This window comes from Coregonus clupeaformis, chromosome 21, assembly GCF_020615455.1.
Source record: "Coregonus clupeaformis isolate EN_2021a chromosome 21, ASM2061545v1, whole genome shotgun sequence".
NCBI classification, from domain to species: domain Eukaryota; kingdom Metazoa; phylum Chordata; class Actinopteri; order Salmoniformes; family Salmonidae; genus Coregonus; species Coregonus clupeaformis.
The window spans coordinates 20842770-20862261 of record NC_059212.1 but is presented as its reverse complement, the minus strand read 5'-3'; the positions used below and the strand labels follow the sequence as shown (position 1 = coordinate 20862261).

The 19492-nt window shown below is 44.0% G+C and overlaps 1 protein-coding gene across 1 annotated transcript in view; it reads right to left on the bottom strand.

Annotated features, from left to right (window-relative positions):
• Positions 1–448: 448 nt before the first annotated feature.
• LOC121535055 (phosphatidylinositol 3-kinase regulatory subunit gamma) overlaps positions 449–19492 on the bottom strand; it is a 45193-nt gene continuing 26149 nt past the window's right edge. Inside the window, exons 3-16 of the mRNA XM_041841746.1 lie at positions 12423–12515; positions 10200–10277; positions 9651–9788; positions 9150–9357; positions 8359–8444; positions 7941–8040; positions 5541–5639; positions 5047–5227; positions 4546–4671; positions 3950–4092; positions 3573–3749; positions 3214–3285; positions 1393–1566; positions 449–1026 (exon numbers count right to left, since the gene is read on the bottom strand). Coding sequence (XP_041697680.1) covers positions 825–1026; positions 1393–1566; positions 3214–3285; positions 3573–3749; positions 3950–4092; positions 4546–4671; positions 5047–5227; positions 5541–5639; positions 7941–8040; positions 8359–8444; positions 9150–9357; positions 9651–9788; positions 10200–10277; positions 12423–12515 — 1877 coding nt within the window. The 3' untranslated portion in view covers positions 449–824. The remainder of the gene's footprint in view (positions 1027–1392; positions 1567–3213; positions 3286–3572; positions 3750–3949; positions 4093–4545; positions 4672–5046; positions 5228–5540; positions 5640–7940; positions 8041–8358; positions 8445–9149; positions 9358–9650; positions 9789–10199; positions 10278–12422; positions 12516–19492) is intronic.

Sequence of the window (19492 nt, the reverse complement as noted above, 5' to 3'; positions counted from 1 at the left end):
CTCTATCTATCAATCCATCCACAATACAACAAATATACCAAATCTATTTTTATAAAGAATGTATATATCTTACAACAAACTGGAGGAGAGTCCAGTAAATTAAACTTAAAAAATATATATATAGATATTTCTAAAGCTGTAGCTTTCTGTCATGCCCCCCTCTCCCTCCCCCCAACATCCCACCCTACATACAGTGAGGGAAAAAAGTATTTGATCCCCTGCCGATTTTGTACGTTTACCCACTGACAAAGACATTATCAGTCCCAAAATCAGCAGTGGGACCCTCACTGTAGTTCCCCTCTTTCCCAACACAGGCTTGTGGTCAATCAAGGCTCTTTCTATGGTACTTAAGCAAGCTTTTTATAGCATCTAACTGGTTTGTCAAAGCCACCTCACCCCGCCTTTCCAGCACCATGTATCTGAAAGCTGAAGTGCATCCCCCCCCGCCACCGTGCCCCCACCCCAGCACCAAAGTCTCTTAGCTCTCGTTGGTGTGAAGTGCGGTGTGGTGAGCAGCCAGGTTAGCAAAGTCCTTACTAGGACTGACAGCTCAGGCCTTAGTCTAGAAGGGTAAGTGGGTGCCAAGGCAAAAAAAATCTAAGCTCCATCCAGTATCTTTACCTTCCAGCTCCCTGACTCTCTCCCCTCTCCTCTCGCTCCTTCTTGCTCTTCTAACTATGGTCTGTGCTTATGTTGTTTTTAGTCTACGAACAGGGTTTTTGTCTCATGTTTACTGCGGCTGGTACTGTAGTACGTAGTGTGCTTTTTTTGCCATGCTTTAGAAATGCTGGTCACCGTTCGGGGTCGTCGTGCCACGCTGCCCCTCATCTGGGGTGCTGCTTCTGGGTCTGGGTGAGGACTGGGTAGGCCAGGGTTACATTCAGCTGGTCGTTGTGTTGGACCAGGGACTCTTGCTTGTAGTGGAACACCAGGTCCTTCAGGGAGCCGTACAGGTTGTAGGGCTCGGCGAAGCCGTAGCCTTTATCCGTCTTGTAGATGACGCAGTGTTTGGCGTCACCGTCCACACTGGGGGAGACAGAGCGAGCTCAATTAGTGTTTTATGGAATCACTAATAGACATATTTCATTTGTAATTAAACACTAAAACTACATTTTAAGTGAGACATTAGGGCTGGTCTGAAGCCCCAACTTCACCCATGCACTACCAAGGTTTTCCAGCACACAGCTTTGACCTACCCAGGAGCTATATTGGTCTCCCCTTTGGTATCCTCTTTATCAAATGGCACAGTGTACAATGGTCATTTGGGGGAATGCCAACAACAGGTGGGAGGTAAAACATACATTTTCTTTGCCAGTTTTAAATAGTTCAACCCATCAAAGAATAGTCTTCGCCCTTTTGACTGACATGTAACACACTGAAATAAACACTTACACCACGGAGCAGGCGTAGGAGCTCTTCTGCGACTGGCTCTCTCGGATGAGGAAGGTGCCGTCACACTTGTCCCTCAGCAGCTCCTCTGCCTGGGTGCGCTTGATGTCGCCCACGTACCATGTGCACTCGTCGTGGTGGGACGAGCCCTCGTCCTCCTCCACCAGCGAGTAGGAGCTGTAGTAGGGAGACAGGGTGTTAATGACTCATCGTCTCACTGGATGTTTTACTAAATCCTTTATAACAGTGTTAGGATTACTTTTGGCCATACTTTTGGGGAGCTGGTGCAGAGTTTAAAAGCATTGCGGCTTTTAGGGAAAGGCAACCTCATCATTCTCAGTGGGCAGAATTGGTTGCAATGACATAATTGTCATTTTGTAAATTAATTTTTACAACAAGAACATGGACACACATGCTTTGTTTAATGCCAGTGGCAGGCTATTTGTAAAAATAGAAAAGAGTAGAGGGCCTAGAGAGCTGCCCTGCAGTACACCACACTTTACATGTTTGACATTTGAGAAGCTTCCATTAAAGAAAACCCTCTGAGTTCTCTCATATTGCTCAAATGAACAGCAAACCTGGTTTAAAAAACAAACAGTGAAAGCAACACCTCACGGCACAACGCCTCTCCCCTATTTGACCTAGATAGTTTGTGTGTATGTATTGATATGAAGGCTATGTGTGCCTTTTTTAAATTGATGTACAGTGAGGGAAAAAAGTATTTGTTCCCCTGCTGATTTTGTACGTTTGCCCACTGACAAAGAAATGATCAGTCTATAATTTTAATGGTAGGTTTATTTGAACAGTGAGAGACAGAATAACAACAGAAAAATCCAGAAAAACACACGTAAAAAATGTTATAATTGATTTGCATTCAGTTCTCCTCTGAATCATTCAGATGTTCATTGGCAAACTTCAGACGGGGATGTATATGTGCTTTCTTGAGCAGGGGGACCTTGTGGGCGCTGCAGGATTTCAGTCCTTCACGGCGTAGTGTGTTACCAATTGTTTTCTTGGTGACTATGGTCCCAGCTGCCTTGACATCATTGACAAGATCCTCCCGTGTAGTTCTGGGCTGATTCCTCACAGTTCTCATGATCATTGCAACTCCACGAGGTGAGATCTTGCATGGAGCCCCAGGCCAGGCCGAGGGAGATTGACAGTTATTTTGTGTTTCTTCCATTTGCACATAATCGCACCAACTGTTGTCACCTTCTCACCAAGCTGCTTGGCGATGGTCTTGTAGCCCATCGCCAAGACACCTGGGAGCCAGAAATATTTTTGATTGAGAGGGGGTCAAATACTTATTGCCCTCATTCAAATGCAAATCAATTTGTAACATTTTTGACATGCGTTTTTCTGGATTTTGTTGTTGTTATTCTGTCTCTCACTGTTCAAATAAACCTACCATTAAAATTATAGACTGACCATTTCTCTGTCAATGGGCAAACGTACAAAATCAGTAGGGGATCAAATACTTTTTTCCCTCACTGTATTTCTGTCCTTGAGCTGTTTTTGTCTATTAATGTTCTGTATTATGTCATGTTTTGTGTGGACCCCAGGAAGAGTAGCTGCTGCTTTCGCAACAGCTAATGGGGATCCTAATAAAATACCCCCCCAAAAATACATTAATATGACATCCATACAGAATACAACAAGAATATGACATCAATATGCCGTCCATACAGAATACAACAAGAATATGACGTCAATACAGAATACAAGGCAACAGTTTCAAATTCAAGTTTTACAGATGCACCCAACGGGTATAGCTTATAACATGCAATCTAAACACTTGCCAAATGTTGCAGCTTTGTCACTTACTCTTCTGCCTCGTTCTTTATGCCCAGCCATTCATTGATATTCTTCTGCCTCGTCCCCTTCTGTGTCAACCATCTGCAAGAAACAGAATTGCACTCCATTCCACTTCAATTCAGTCAACAAATACTAATATAATATATAATCTTCATAGCATAGCTAAATTATATAACTTGTTGAACATAGCTATAGCCATCAGTCTTGAGTGTTTTCATGGTCATCACTCACTTAAGTTTGTTAAGGTTCTGACATCAGCGTTAGCGATCCTGCTACAGAGCTTTTTGATGTCGGGATGCGTGCGCGTCACTCAAACGTGACGTTTGAGGGTAAACAAAAAATGGCTCTATAGTGTTGTATTTTCTTACACCAGGTACTGGTCCCGGATCTTCCTTAGCTGAATCAGGTCCGGCTTCAGACTGTTCATCCGCTTGTCAATCTCTCTGTTGTCAGTGGCCTGCTGCTTCAGATCCTGCTCCAGCTTTCTCTTGCTGTCGTGGATCTCCGTCACCCTAGACTTCAGACGCTCCGAGTTGCTCTGGATCCTGAAGTGAGTGGGGAAAAAAGCCCCATGACAAATCGCCTCTGGGGTTCATTGGTAGTATTCTGGTTTGAATGTTCTTTACAATACATTGACTGATGTTTTAAATTGTCTTAAAATACAGCCTACGTACATACAGAGGTACTAGTTTGACACGAGTTGTAGTCGAAATACCCATGTCACTATGGACAGGCAAATGCTTACTTCTGGATCTCCTTGTCGTTTCCTTCGCGTAGGAACTTCTCGATGGACTCTTTGCTGTAGCGCTCCTGGGTCTCACACTGCTCCTCGAAGATCTTGATGGTCTCACTGAAGGCCTCGATAGCCGTGCGCTTCATCTGGAGCTCCTGACAATGACATACAGGGGAACACGAGTCAGCATGGGGCATGATGGGACCAGTGGGATCCTCTCTTCGGTTCCTCTCCTTTTGCAACCACTTACAGTCATGTGTGCATACATTTTACATATGGGTGGCCCCAGTGGGAATCAAACCCACATCTCTTGGCATTTCAAGCGCCATGCTCTACCAACTAAACCACACAGGACTTTGAAATACTTTCAAATGGAGTCTTATTTTCTTCGCTGTTCCACTCATGGCAGTTAGGAGGGATGTGAATATCCACCATTTTGTTTTCACCTGTCCTTTCAGATCATTGGTTACAGAGCAAGGATAAAAGAAGGATACAAGAAAAATAGCAAATTTCAGAGTATTGGAACAGAGCCTGAGACAGAGGTGTGTTCCAGAAGTCAGAAGTGTGGACCCAGTACGCCCTACACACTACAGGAAGCAGTATAGTACCTGTGAGGTGCGGGTGTACTCCTCGTAGAGCACGTCGTACTCCCGGCTCTTCTCCTGGTACTGCTCGTGGTACACCTTCAGCTGCTCGCCCACCGCCTCAATGCTGTCCTCTTTCACCAGCTGCTCCTGAGGAAAGCAACGTTATCCAATTGTCAGCGAGAATATTCACAAAGCAGTCAATTAAGTGGGAAGACAATGATGCTGCAATACAAATTCAGCAGGAACTAAATCAAACGTTCCATGAAAATGTCATTCTAACTTGCACTCTTAACAGCAATGTCTTGGAATTTGAGGTGTGGGAGAAAAAACAAAACAAAGAAAGTGTACATCTCAGAGTTGGCTGAACTATGCATCTGTGGTTCTGGTATAGACTACAGAAGATTGTTGCAGCAGTGGTAATCCAAAGGTTTGAAAGGCAGGCCAGCAATAGGATAAAGTTTAAATTCGATGGACAGTAAAGTTGTCTGTTGTTGTCAATGTACATGTAGTATAAGTAGGTACCTGTTGGTATTTGGAGACGGGGTAGAGGAGCCGGGTGTCCAGCTTGGCGTTGTACTGGGCCAGGGACTCGTGGCGGTAGTGGTTGATGAGCTCCACCACCGTGGCGAAGGTGAGCGGCTCGGAGAAGCCATAGCAACCTCCCTGGTGGCAGATCTTTATCAGCTTGTTGTTGCCTCCTTTCCTGTGGTGGAGAAACGGTGAGAAATCAATGTCAATGATGAGAAATCAATTTGAAATCTCTGTGAAAGTGACATTGCTTTCCTTAAGACTCATTCTGTAGATCTTTTGAACTAAATAATTTGCTCTTTTTCAAACATGAACTGAAGACCCAAGTATCGCAATAGCAAACTTACATTCCACATTCTAAAAGGAGATCAAAAATCATACTCAGAATCAACTATTCACAGGAGTTTAGTAAATGGTAATGTTGACCGTCCTCTACTCTTTACATAAGAAATATACTGTATTCCTTGATACTAGGAGCAGCCTCTCACCTGAGGGTCAGTGTGTACTCTCCTTCCAGTTTGCTGGAGGCGTCGCGGACCATGAACGTACCGTCAGGGGTGTCTCTCATCTTCTCGTTCACCTCCTCCCTGGAAACACAATGGCACAGTTGAAGGGGAATGTGAATTCATGAGAGCACCACATCCTTCATAATATCATCTCCTGTGGGCAGATTCTGCGTGTAGACCAAAGAATCTGCCAGGACTAAATGGGATGCCTGTGATAACGAGCAGCAATAGCTCCGAATGAACAAAGACGTTAATCACGCAGCTGACCAAATTACGCAAGATTTCACTTCTGGGTGAACATACAATACAACTTAATGACTTGCACATAACGACAATCAGCTGTTTCATGAGTGCCGATTATCCTATACCATAATCTACAATAGTGTTTACTATAATCCAGTTTTAATCCACACAAAAACTGGATAAATAAATAAATAAATACTATAGGCCAAGGATCATCAACTAGATTCAGCCACGGGCTGATGTTTTCTTGAACGGATGGTCAGGGGTCCGGAACATAATTACAAATAACAGATTGCAAATTGACCGCAAGAAGCCCAAACAGATAATATTTAACTAAAACATAACCACTTCAAACATTGCTTACATTTGTATTAGATCACTTATACAGTGAGGGAAAAAAGTATTTGATCCCCTGCTGATTTTGTACGTTTGCCCACTGACAAAGACGTGATCAGTTTATAATTTAAATGGTAGGTTTATTTGAACAGTGAGAGAAAAAAATCCAGAAAAACGCATGTCAAAAATGTTATAAAATAATTTGCATTTTAATGAGGGAAATAAGTATTTGACCCCGCTGCAAAACATGACTTAGTACTTGGTGGCAAAACCCTTGTTGGCAATCACAGAGGTCAGACGTTTCTTGTAGTTGGCCACCAGGTTTGCACACATCTCAGGAGGGATTTTGTTCCACTCCTCTTTGCAGATCTTCTCCAAGTCATTAAGGTTTCGAGGCTGACGTTTGGCAACTCAAACCTTCAGCTCCCTCCACAGATTTTCTATGGGATTAAGGTCTGGAGACTGGCTAGGCCACTCCAGGACCTTAATGTGCTTCTTCTTGAGCCACTCCTTTGTTGCCTTGGCCGTGTGTTTTGGGTCATTGTCATGCTGGAATACCCATCCACGACCCATTTTCCATTCCCTGGCTGAGGGAAGGAGGTTCTCACCCAATATTTGATGGTACATGGCCCCGTCCATCGTCCCTTTGATGCGGTGAAGTTGTCCTGTCCCCTTAGCAGAAACCCCCCCAAAGCATAATGTTTACACCTCCATGTTTGACAGTGGGGATGGTGTTCTTGGGGTCACAGGCAGCATTCCTCCTCCTCCAAACACAGCGAGTTGAGTTGATGCCAAAGAGCTCGATTTTGGTCTCATCTGACCACAACACTTTCACCCAGTTCTCCTCTGAATCATTCAGATGTTCATTGGCAAACTTCAGACGGCCCTGTATATGTGCTTTCTTGAGCAGGGGGACCTTGCGGGCGCTGCAGGATTTCAGTCCTTCACGGCGTAGTGTGTTACCAATTGTTTTCTTGGTGACTATGGTCCCAGCTGCCTTGAGATCATTGACAAGATCCTCCCGTGTAGTTCTGGGCTGATTCCTCACCGTTCTCATGATCATTGCAACTCCACGAGGTGAGATCTTGCATGGTGCCCCAGGCCGAGGGAGATTGACAGACTTTTGTGTTTCTTCCATTTGCGAATAATCACACCAACTGTTGTCACCTTCTCACCAAGCTGCTTGGCGATGGTCTTGTAGCCCATTCCAGCCTTGTGTAGGTCTACAATCTTGTCCCTGACATCCTTGGAGAGCTCTTTGGTCTTGGCTATGGTGGAGAGTTTGGAATCTGATTGATTGATTGCTTCTGTGGACAGGTGTCTTTTATACAGGTAACAAGCTGAGATTAGGAGCACTCCCTTTAAGAGTGTGCTCCTAATCTCAGCTCGTTACCTGTATAAAAGACACCTGGGAGCCAGAAATCTTTCTGATTGAGAGGGGGTCAAATACTTATTTCCCTCATTAAAATGAAAATCAATTTATAACATTTTTGACATGTGTTTTTCAGGATTTTTTTGTTGTTATTCTGTCTCTCACTGTTCAAATAAACGTACCATTACAATTATAGACTGACCATTTCTTTGTCAGTGGGCAAACGTACAAAATCAGCAGGAGATCAAATACTTTTTTCCCTCACTGTATCTCTCTTATGCGTGGGAATACTTTGGAACAGTTTTCCTAAATTAAAATCACTTGGAGCTGATTTCTTTTAGTGTTTTTTCCCCCCAAAACTATTTTGTTGATGTAGTAAATTATTTAATTGAGGATTTAGAAATGTTATTGATACACGAGTGGCTCTTTACCTGGAGATTTCCCCCCAGTACCACTCAGAATCACTCAGTATTTGAGTCTCAGTCATGGCTGTAGTCGTGGCTTTGGCCTTCATTGGCTTGACTGGTAGAGCTATACACAAACACACGGATAAAACCGAAAACCCCATTAGATTAGAATGTTTTAGACAAGCAAACATCACAAGAGATTTTCAACATAAAAAGTCTCATTAACACATACAGATCCTGACATACAAGCCAAATCATCTTTAGTTGGGGATGTTTTGTGTGCTTTTTGGTCTGTACAAATCAGCACTAAGTTATGCACAGTAAATAGTACAATCCATTATTCTGTGCAAACCATTTTAAAACACTATTTCCATCCATTCCAGTTTCTATATTAATTTCTATCGAGCCCTCCATTTTAAAGCACTGTATCTATCCTCCATACCTGGGGGCGGGACTTCTTGTCCCATGGCCCTCTCCATCAACAGCCTCTCCAGTACTAGTGCAGGGAACTCCTCCCCCACCTCCCACCTGTCAATCAACAACAGCAGGGAGTAAGACACGTGGTCATAAGATGTTCAGTCAGGTCATTCAAACACATGGTGCTGAGCAGGGAGGGGAAAAGTACTCAGCTACAGTCTGTAATAACAGCATTTAGCATTAGGGATTTCCTCTTGAGTCACACGAGGGAGAGAGCTCTAACAATCACATGTCCTTCCACTCACCCAGTGCCACTGGAGCCCTCTCTTGTATGTCTCAAGAGGCTATCGCTAGCTATGTGGTAGTGTGGTAGGATATTCACTAGCTGTGTGGTAACTAAGCAACCTGACACAAAATGGCTGCTGTGTATCACAAGGGTGGGGTTTGAGGTTAGTTACCCCAATACAATGTAAAGCGCTTTAAAAACTAGTGAAAAGCAACAGTTTATACAGTATGAATGCAATCCATTAAGCTACTTGAACACTGCTCACACAATACTCCCAGTCCTAACACCAAACGCTGATTGAACATGCCGAATTTGACAAAATATTACCCCCAAAAACGTCAACCAACACAGATGAGCGGCATACACTGACCCAACTCTGTTGTTTGTTGGCATTTGTCTGGCGGCTTTAGAACATTGTAAAAACAACCAACTATTGCCAACATAAGAATATTGAAGTTTGTTGGGCATTGTTTGAGCAGTGTGCAAGCTCATTTATCCTTAGATGTTAGATCATGGATTTTCCTACTCACCCAGTGGCAGAGCTGAGCCGGATCAGCAGCGGCCCAAAGACCAGGCCCAGGGTGTGAGGGTCCAGGCCGTTGAGCTGGGAGCCCTGGCCCACCTTGCCCAGGTGTGTGAGCAGGTACTGCAGGGTGAGGCGGTGGTGCAGGGGCACGCTGGTGGCCCTCTCCAGGACCAGGCTCAGCTCCCTGCCTCCGCTGCTGCTTGCCGTCACGTCTGTGGGAGGAGGCGGACCACGTGTTACCACAGCCCCTTACTCACTCACACACACAAGTGGGAACACACAAAAAGGAACTCTCAGCACACATACACACAAAGTCCCTGACATCCCCGGGGACCAGGGTAGCTTTATATCTTACAACATTTCTGGGATGCCTGTGACAAGCTCATCTCCAGGGCTCCACACTGGGCATATTACTTCCTATAGCCTAGGTCTGTTTCGTCTGGGATGGGGATGGGGGGGGGCAATGGTTGCGCACAAGCAGGGGTCAGTGAAATGTGGCATGTACCCGCGGCGCCATGCTGCAGCACAGCCTGCAGGTCTGGGTAAACACCGGGGGGGATGACCGGAGACGGCAGCTCCTGCAAGTAGCGGAGCACACACTCCGACAAGGCGCCCACGTCACTACCTGACCCAGACTCCACCTCTGGGGAATGAGAAGGAGAGAGAAAGAGAGAGAGAAACAGTCAGTGGGTCCGGCCAGCTGCATTTCATTCAGTCAGATTTATCACATGGAAAAGCATTGGGAGCATTTTGAATGCATTACGTGCATGATATTCCTACATTTATATGCTAATAGTGCAGCAAGTCTTACCATGCACTATGGGTTTGAGAAAAGGTATACATGTATAATTTATAGAGGTTGTACAAAGAAAGTGTTGTTACTGCAAATTGGATATAAAATTGCCTGCTACACTTAAAGTCTAATAAGATAACTCACCCCCACAAATGTAACAGTCGTTCAAAACACTTCATTTCGCGGATCAATGATGTGTCAATACTATACTAATAATTCGAACTGAACAAATACAGTTGCAGCGTGATAGGAGTAACTCACCACCACTCCGGCTCTGTGTTGGGCTCTCCGAGTTGGAGGATGCGACAGGTGTCCTGTACAGTGTTTTGCAGTCCAGACCTGCAGACGAATCAAGACGATAGTTCATCAGCCTTCTAAAACAAGCCCCTCTATAGTATGCATGACTGCCTGACTTGGCATGACAGACACATACAGATGGTCACATGAAACATAAAGACCCTAGGGATTTGGGATGGGCATTTTAACTTTTTTGACTGTTTGAGTAATCACATGAGTACTTGGAAAAAAAGAAGCTATTTTTAGAACAAGGGTGGCAAAGGAAAACCTTTGTGCATTTATCTATATGCCAACAGTACCTAATTATGAGCAACAATACCTAATTTATCATAACCATTACAGATAGCAAATCCTACTTGCTAAATTGACTCATATTCAGTCAATAAAAAAACAAGTGCCATTTAAGATTCATTTATTGAAAGTAATATCAACTGGTTATATTATATTGTGGAACACAATTTTCAAAAAGGTAGTGACCTCTGCAGTGTGGTGCTTGCTTGTAGAAGCCTATGGCTGGGCAATGGCATAGCCTTGTTTTGATAATGTAGCTCTTATTTACCGAGCCTTATCACAGTAAAGACACCTATTCTATAGTATAAAAACATGTAATATAATTGTGATTCGCATCTCGCATCTGGAACAGTTATTCTCAAAGCGTAATCATTTGAATGGGAATTGAATTGAATTTGATTTGGCAAGTTGAAAGATGTTTTTCAGGGTTACAAACCAAAATCGGTCTTCTTTTCGATATACAGATGTTCGATTTACTTTATTATGCCTGTTCCTTGGAATTTTCTAAATGGATTTGAATAATTCTACATTCAACACCGCATGTGGATGAATTATGGCCAGGACTTCCGTTTGGCGAGTAGGCCTAGGTTGAATGATTCTTATGAAAATACGCTCTTTGTCTTTATCAACATTTTTGTTTACATGAACTTTGACGATATAGCCAATTGTGACTTTGTGGCTGTGGTAACTAGCGACAACTGCAAAATAGCCTAAACGGAAAATTACCCAGTTATTCCAAAACTGCAGCTCATTGTTGGAACACATATTTCCCTACTTCAGTCAACCAGCCCATTTAAAATGTACGTATTTTAAAACTGTTGTCATTTGGCAAGGAATGTTGCTTGTGTATCCCATCAGTTAGATACGTTTTTATATGCATTTATTTCTGTCGGCGCACTCAGCACGCGTGTAGAGGGAGCGGTCGGAACGCAATTGAGTGAGACACGGAAGGGAAAGGGACTTTAAGGAGCAGAACTGTGTAATGCTTGGCTGGTTTTATTTTTTTTTATGTCCCGCAAATGCACATGTACAAATGGAACACTAGAGTCAAAGCAAATTAACGTTGTCTTAAAGACAACATTCCGACCAAAAAGTTTTACAGTATTAGATAAAAAATATAAATAAATCTCTGGTAAAGATCGAGTTTTGACATCAGTTCGAGTACTTGATTACTCATGCCCATCCCTAGTAGGGATGTGATTATGAATACACTCCGGGGAGCTATGATGGAGGCTAGAGGAAGAGACCAATCTGTGTGGAAGAAACAGTTAGAGGAAGTGTTTCAGGCTGCATCCCACATGGCACCCTTTTCCCCTATACAGTGCACTACTTTTGACCAGAGCTGTATGTAGGGAAAAGGGCACCATTTGGGACATAGGTTAGTCTAGATGGCTTAAGAGTCTGAGAGGCCAGTGGCAATGAAACAACCCATTCTCAAATGTCTGAATGGTTCCTCGAAAGAGTGGAATTGTTGAATGTGCGATGTAAATGAAAATGTGTAATTTACACGTTGTACGGGCAGAAACATGAAATTGACACGTCTGTCTAAAACGTGTATATTTCACACAATGTTGTGGAATTGGTTAGAGTGGGAGGAAGGGTGTGTGTGTGTGTGTCGAATGTGTAAAAGCGAGAAACTGTGAACAAAGACCTCCTCCATAATGCAGTGTGAATGTAGCCTCCTGTCCTGTATCACTGTATGGCACCATCGGCACACAGGTGAGAATAAATCAAACTGTCAGCGACAAATAAACAACAGTGTGGCGGTGCAGTCTGTGGAGGTATTAGACAGTATTCCATTACTCCAAAACCTATGAGTACCTCTCCTCTGAATGACCACTACTATGTAAGTTTACTGTGTATGCCTGTTTATGTGCTGTGTGTTGCATTGTGTACCTTTCTTCTCAATGGCCATCACTAGGTTCACCAGGGTAGGGGGAGCAGTTTCTGGCGGTGTGAACTGCTCGGTCAAATCCAGAAGAGAAACAGCTGAAACAACACAAATGATGGTTACATTTTCTGACAAGACCTTAAAACGGACTCCAGGAGGCCTCCATTGACAGAGGAGCACGACGAGACTATTGCTTGTCCTTTACAACGTATGTGCTTTTCATTTCATATTTGCTCAATGAAGACCACATATCCCATAAACAGCAGTTGGAGGCAGCCAAAAAGACTATCGTCTAGACTCCAGAGACTGAGTAGTATACATTACATTTACATTGTTCAAAAATACAAATACTCCTAGAGAAGCAATGTGCCAAAAGGAAAGGGAGACAACACAAAACCAGTGCCAAAACTGTCGACAGAAACTGTCGACATTTCACCCTCACCACAACTACCCTATGCAGTAAACCAAACATGTTTTCAGTCACACTGTGTGTGTGTGTGTGTGTGTGTGTGTGAGTGAGTGAGTGAGGAGGAGAGGGAAAGGCAACAGAGCGAGGGAGTGAGGCAAAAGAGAGAAAAAAAGAGATCCCATTTTCCCTTTTTATTTTCCCTCTCCTCCCTCTCCTTTTTCCACCCCTCCAGTCATTTCTCTGTGTTTGTTTCGCCTTGGCCCTTTGCCTGAGCGGAGCACAATAAAGGACTGAATAAAAAATCCTGAACAAGCAAAAGCCCTGTGGCTGGCTGCCAGGGCCTCCTTTTCGGGCCCACCGCTCCCGAGGCCAGAGCTTGGCAGCCTCCTGCTCCTGGCAGTGCATGGCTAAACCGCGCTGATTATTAATTTGGGGAGTTAAGACGAAAAACACTGCGTCAGCACATTCCGCCCCTCTCGCTCTCTCTTTCTCGCTCTATCCGTTGCACGTTAAACATGGAACCTTTGCCTGCTTTTCGGAGGGTGAGTGTTAGCCTGCGCTAGCAAGCAGCAGCGCGCATTTTCGGTGGGTTGATTTTTGAATGTCAGTTCTCCCTCCCTCACCTCTCGATACCGGGCAAGCGCATGCAGTAAGCACGCTCTTCCTCTTTACTCGCGTTCACATATGCACATTTAAAAACACCCTCCCCTCCATAAATGTCACACACACTTCCACATGACAAGTCATGGTTGCAGGGGCGGAGTTAGAGAGTGTGTTTGTGTGTGCCTATGTGAAAGCGACAGAGGAAAGAGGGAAAGAGAGAGGGGTGCATGTACATACTGCAAGCGTGTGCCCGATATCAAGATGTGAGGGAGGGAGAACCGACATTCAGAAATCAACCCACCAAAAGAAACAGGCAATCCTGCACGTTTCAAAATGCCGTTGAGGGGAACCCCGCACCCCCAGAAAGGGACATTCTCCCACTGACATTACCTGCTGATTGATTCTAATTATCCCACAATTGAAAATATGAATTTCAGAAAAATTATAATAAATAAGTATATGTGCCTTCGGAAAGTATTCAGACCCCTTGACTTTTTCCACATTGTTACGTTACGCTCAGTTCTGGGGAAGGGTACCAAAACATTTCTGTAGCATTGAAGGTCCCCAAGAACATACAGTGGCCTCCATCTTTCTTAAATGGAAGACATTTGGAACCACCAAGACTCTTCCTAGAGCTGGCCGACTGGCCAGACTAAGCAATCGGGGGAGAAGGGCCTTGGTCAGGGAGGTGACCAAGAATCCGACGGTCACTCTGACAGAGCTTCAGAGTTCCTCTGTGGAGATGGGAGAACCTTCCAGAAGGACAACCATCTCTGTAGCACTCCACCAAATCAGGCCTTTATGGTAGAGTGGCCAGACGGAAGCCACTAGAGTGGCCAGACGACAGCCCACTTGGAGTTTGTCAAAAGGCACCAAAAGGACTCTCAGACCATTAGAAACAAGATTCTCTGGTCTGATGAAACCAAGATCAACTCAAATGAAATTTTATTAGTCACATCCACGTGTTTAGCAGATGTTATTGCGGGTGTAGTGAACTGCTTGTGCTTCTAGCTCCGACAGTGCAGTAATATCTAACAATTTCACAACATTGGCCTGAATGCCAAGCGTCACGTCTGGAGGAAACCAGGCACCATCCCTACGGTGAAGCATGGTGGTGGCAGCATCATGCTGTGGGGACAACGACCCTAAGCACACAGCCAAGACAACGCAGAAGTGGCTTCAGAATGTCATTGAATGGCACAGCCAGAGCCCGGACTTGAACCAGATCGAACATCTCTGGAGACCTGAAAATAGCTGTGGGGCGACGCTCCCCATCCAACCTGACAGAGCTATATATGTATTTATTTATTTATTAGGGCTGTCCCCATTTAGTCGACTGGTCGATTGTTTGGTCGATAGGCTGACCGAGGTTTCTTTAGTCGAGCAGTCACAATACTTAAAAAAACTAATGTGCACAAGACACCTGTCTGATTTGTGCCCGTCTCTGCGGACTAATCCACGGGGATGGCACAGTCCATCCCGCTAAAACATGCGATACTGAAATTGTATATCGTTATATTATGTACAAATAATGATGCAACACTAATAAATCTAATATTGTTTTATAACAAATGCGCTTTCTCCCGCGTTGTCCACGGTTCTGAAACAATCTTTAGTGCGCCGGAGAATTGGCGCCTTTCCCTGTGTTATTAGCCTATAGCAAGCTAATATTAGCCAGTTGGCTACCTAGCTGACTACGTATCAAGCAAGCCGGAGTAGTTAGCTACACACTGTAGATAATTCGCCAGCAAGCTTTGATGGCTTGCAGCGCCAGCAGCAATTTGTAAACTGAATGTGATGATTGTTCCTAATTAGTCATGGGATATCAATTGTGGTCTCCCACTTTTCTGATCTAGGAAGTGGGTTATGTATACTGATGCAAAGTATCTAGTTAATACAATTCATACAACAAAATTAATTTCAAATCCCATGTATAGGTGTATTGATTGTATTATAACCAAAACATATATACAGCTCGCATGGTAATACATTCTTTGTGTTTGCAGTGGAAGAGCTGAAAAAAATGAGAGCACAAGATGGTCTGTGCCAAGCGATCTGAATCAGGAGCAGATGTGTATAATTCCAAATGGAAATATTATAGCCAGCTCATGTTTCTACGGGACTTTATAGAAACCAGTGTGAGTACCGACAACCTTGGTGCCGAACTTTCCCTGGCAACCCCTTCAACCCTCCCTCCTACCCCAAGTCAACCCAGCAGGAAGCGAGACAAACTTGAAGAGCGTGCAGCAGTGGCCATGGAATGTGCACACATGGCAGGTAAGGGGTTGAGACCTGAGGAAGTTGTGCAGCACGCATGCTGCATTGGTGATGGTCACCACTTTGCCAGAATTCCAAAAGACGTTCTCCACACACCTCCTCGTTCTGGAGAGGCGGTAGTTGTAGATCTCCTTTTCCTCATCCAGCTGTGTCCGAGGGGAAGGCTGCATGATGTAGGGCTTCAGGCCAAACGCCTCATCAGCCACCACAACATAGGGCACGGGGACCTCTCTTCCTGAAAGACTTCTTGGAGGTGGCATGTGGACTGTATTTTCCTCCAGTGTGCTGCTCAGGCCACACTTGGCCCAGACACCTCCATCGCTGACCCGGCCATTGGTACCAACATCTACAGTTGAAGTCGGAAGTTTACATACACTTAGGTTGGAGTCATTAAAACTAGTTTTTCAACCACTCCACAAATGTCTTTTTAACAAACTATAGTTTTGGCAAGTCGGTTAGGACATCTACTTTGTGCATGACACAAGTAATTTTTCCAACAATTATTTACAGACAGATTATTTCCCTGTATCACAATTCCAGTGGGTCAGAAGTGTACATACACTAAGTTGACTGTGCCTTTAAACAGCTTGGAAAATTGCAGAAAATGACATCATGGCTTTAGAAGCTTCGGATAGGCTAATTGACATCATTTGAGTCAATTGGAGGTGTACCTGTGGATGTATTTCAAGGCCTACCTTCAAGCTCAGTGCCGCTTTGCTTGACATCATGGGAAAATCAAAGGAAATCAGCCAAGACCTCAGAAAAAAATTTGTAGACCTCCACAAGTCTGGTTCATCCTTGGGAGCAATTTCCAAACGCCTGAAGGTACCACGTTCATCTGTACAAACAATAGTACGCAAGTATAAACACCATGGGACCACGCAGCCGTCATACCACTCAGGAAGGAGACGCGTTCTGTCTCCTAGAGATGAACGTACTTTGGTGTGAAAAGCGCAAATCAATGGGAACTAGCATTCGGTAGAGACTGTATGGCGACGTGTTTGCCGTTTAGGGCACCAAGGCACTGTGGTTGTTCCACCTTTCCCCAAACTTCCTTGGAATGGCCTCCCACTCCTCCACTGTCGACGGCAATTTCATGTATTCTTGCCTGAGGCTCTCATACAGGGCGTTGCAGGTCTAAATCACAATTTTTTAAATACTGCGTTGACTCACACGGAAGGTGTATTCTAAAGCGGAGAAAGTAAGCCCCGTGGCCAGGTATCTCAGGGTTACTGTTAGGCACTCCCCTGCAGGAATAGCCTCACGGAGTTGTGTATCCCTACTTCTGGTCTGTGGCTCCACCATCCTCAACAGGCAATTGAAGGCATCCTTGTCCATCCTCAACCAGCTTCTATAGGTGGGAGGGTCCTCTTCATCCAATGGTCAACAACCAACTTGACAGCGCTTGAAGAACTTTAAACAAGAATAATGGGCAAATATTGTACAATCCAGGTGTTTGTATTTATTTATTATTTATTCATTCACACACACAGAACAAAAATATAAAATGCAACAATTTCAAAGATTTTACTGAGTTACAGTTCATATAAGCAAATCAGTCAATTGAAATAAATAAATAAATAGGGCCGTAATCTATGGATTTCACATGACTGGTCAGGGGTGTGGATAAAGTAAAGGGGTGTGAATACTCTCTGAAGGCACCTTCTTCCAAACAACCTTCTATGGATTACATTTCATGAAAATCCCAAAACCATCATGTTCTTTTTTTGGTCTAGTTTCGTGAGGAATCACCCTATACTCCTCCAGAAGAATACCCCTCTACCATCTCTCCCTCACGCTTGGAGTTGCTTGGGTTTTTGTGCAAAGGAATACCGTTTTTTTTTCTTATTCTTTCTTTCTTTCTTTTAGAAAAACAGCTGTGGCCCTGGAGTCATCTGAGTTTTTGGTGAGAGCACCAACACATCATTACTCAATTAGAACCAACTTGGCAGTCTGCGTGCTGGCAGGCAGGCCTGCAAGTCAACATGCCCGGGAAGCAGCCATTGGGGGGAGAGAGAGAGACAAATAGGCAGAGAGTGAGCAGATAGAGTACACAAGAGAAAAGAGAGAGAGGGGCACAGAAAAACAGAACAGCAGTATAATCATGTGATAACAGTAAACAGCTTTATTCACGCTGGAATGGAATGGGTAGTCTGTGTATAAGTTTAAAGGTCTGCTCACACGCTCACCAGCCGAGCCTCTCCAGTTAGCGCCTATTTCTAGACTTCTACACCGAATAAAATCGTCTGACATTCAGCCATGTTCACTAAATTGTGTGATTATCAAGCATAAAATGTTGCATTTGCTTACTATCTTCTCACAGTAGTTGGTGAAAAGCAGGCGGTGGTATGGCTGAAGCAGATTGGATAAGGCCTTGCTATTTGAAGCAACAGTATTTGCACTGTATCTTCTCCATCAGTCTGGTTATGCAAGACATGGCTAGTTCTCCCACATTCATTCCCTCCCTCCCTTTCTGTGTCGCTCTCTTGACTCATGAGGGCTTTAGAGCCATTCAGCCGAAGATATTTCATGCAGAGAAATGGAGATTCATTCTTAAAGATGGAATACTCAGTAGGGGGAAACGGCGCCACTGGCCACCCCAACACAGTTCTTGTTTTTTTGGGCTGATCTGACAGCCGACGCGCAGCATGGTAAAACAATTGCAGTACATATTGTGCTCTATCGCGCGTGCAATGAAGTCCCGAGGGGGAAAAACTGTTCGTTGTTTGCAGTAACTTCTTTGTTGTTGTAATATGGCAAACGGACTTGGCTGTTTCATCATTAAAGATTCCAGCTTTAAGATTGCATTGGTCGGGTTTAACCTTTGAGAAATATATTTTTATTATTATTTTAAGAACTCAGTCAGGGTCTGAACTTACTGTTGAGAGTTAGAATAATAGAATACACAAGGTGCAATTTTGAAATTTGGTTCTGCATCAGTAGTCACTCAATTAGCCTATGTCAGCTAAACATTTTCAGATTGCTAAATTAGTCTAGCGGCCAGCTCTCTAAACTTGTCGTAAGCATGGTTGAATTACCGACCAGGGTGGGGCCCATTGATCACCATGGCCCCTCATGATGAGTTCCGTTTCTTTGTGGCCCCCATCCCTGCTGTAGATAGAACACTTTATAGATGGAGCCATGTATTTTGCCTGGTATGACCCGCAGTCATTGTGACAGCAATGTATTACCTTGGCCTTTCCCCTACTGTAACTACCCCCCTGCCCCCCCTACTCATTTACATTTCCATTTTACATTTACTCTTAGCCAGAGCAGTATTGAGTCTTTCAGTTTACTCAAAAAAAAAATATTTTAGTTGTCTGGGCCACTTTAGTCGGGATATGACCTAGTCTGTACACCAGGAGTGACGGCAACCTACGATTCAGCTTTTATTACCTAGCTAGAGCCACAGCACACCAACATGCAGTTCCTTCAGAAAGTATTCACACCCCTTGACACATTTTGTTGTGTTACAGCCTGAATTTAAAAATGAATTAAATTGAGATTATGGGATATTGTGTGACACAATGTCAAAGTGGAATTGTGTTTTTAGAAATGTTTACAAATGAATTACAAAATGAAAAAGTTGAAATGTCTTCAGTTAATAAGTATTCAACCCCTTTGTTATGGCAAGCCTAGACGGGTAAAATTAAACGAAGCAGACATTGAATATCCATTTGAGTATGATGAAGTTATTAATTATACTTTGGTTTGGTCTACTAAGATACAGGCATCCTTCATAATTCAGTTGCTGGCGTGTACGGAAGCCGCTCAGGGATTTCATCA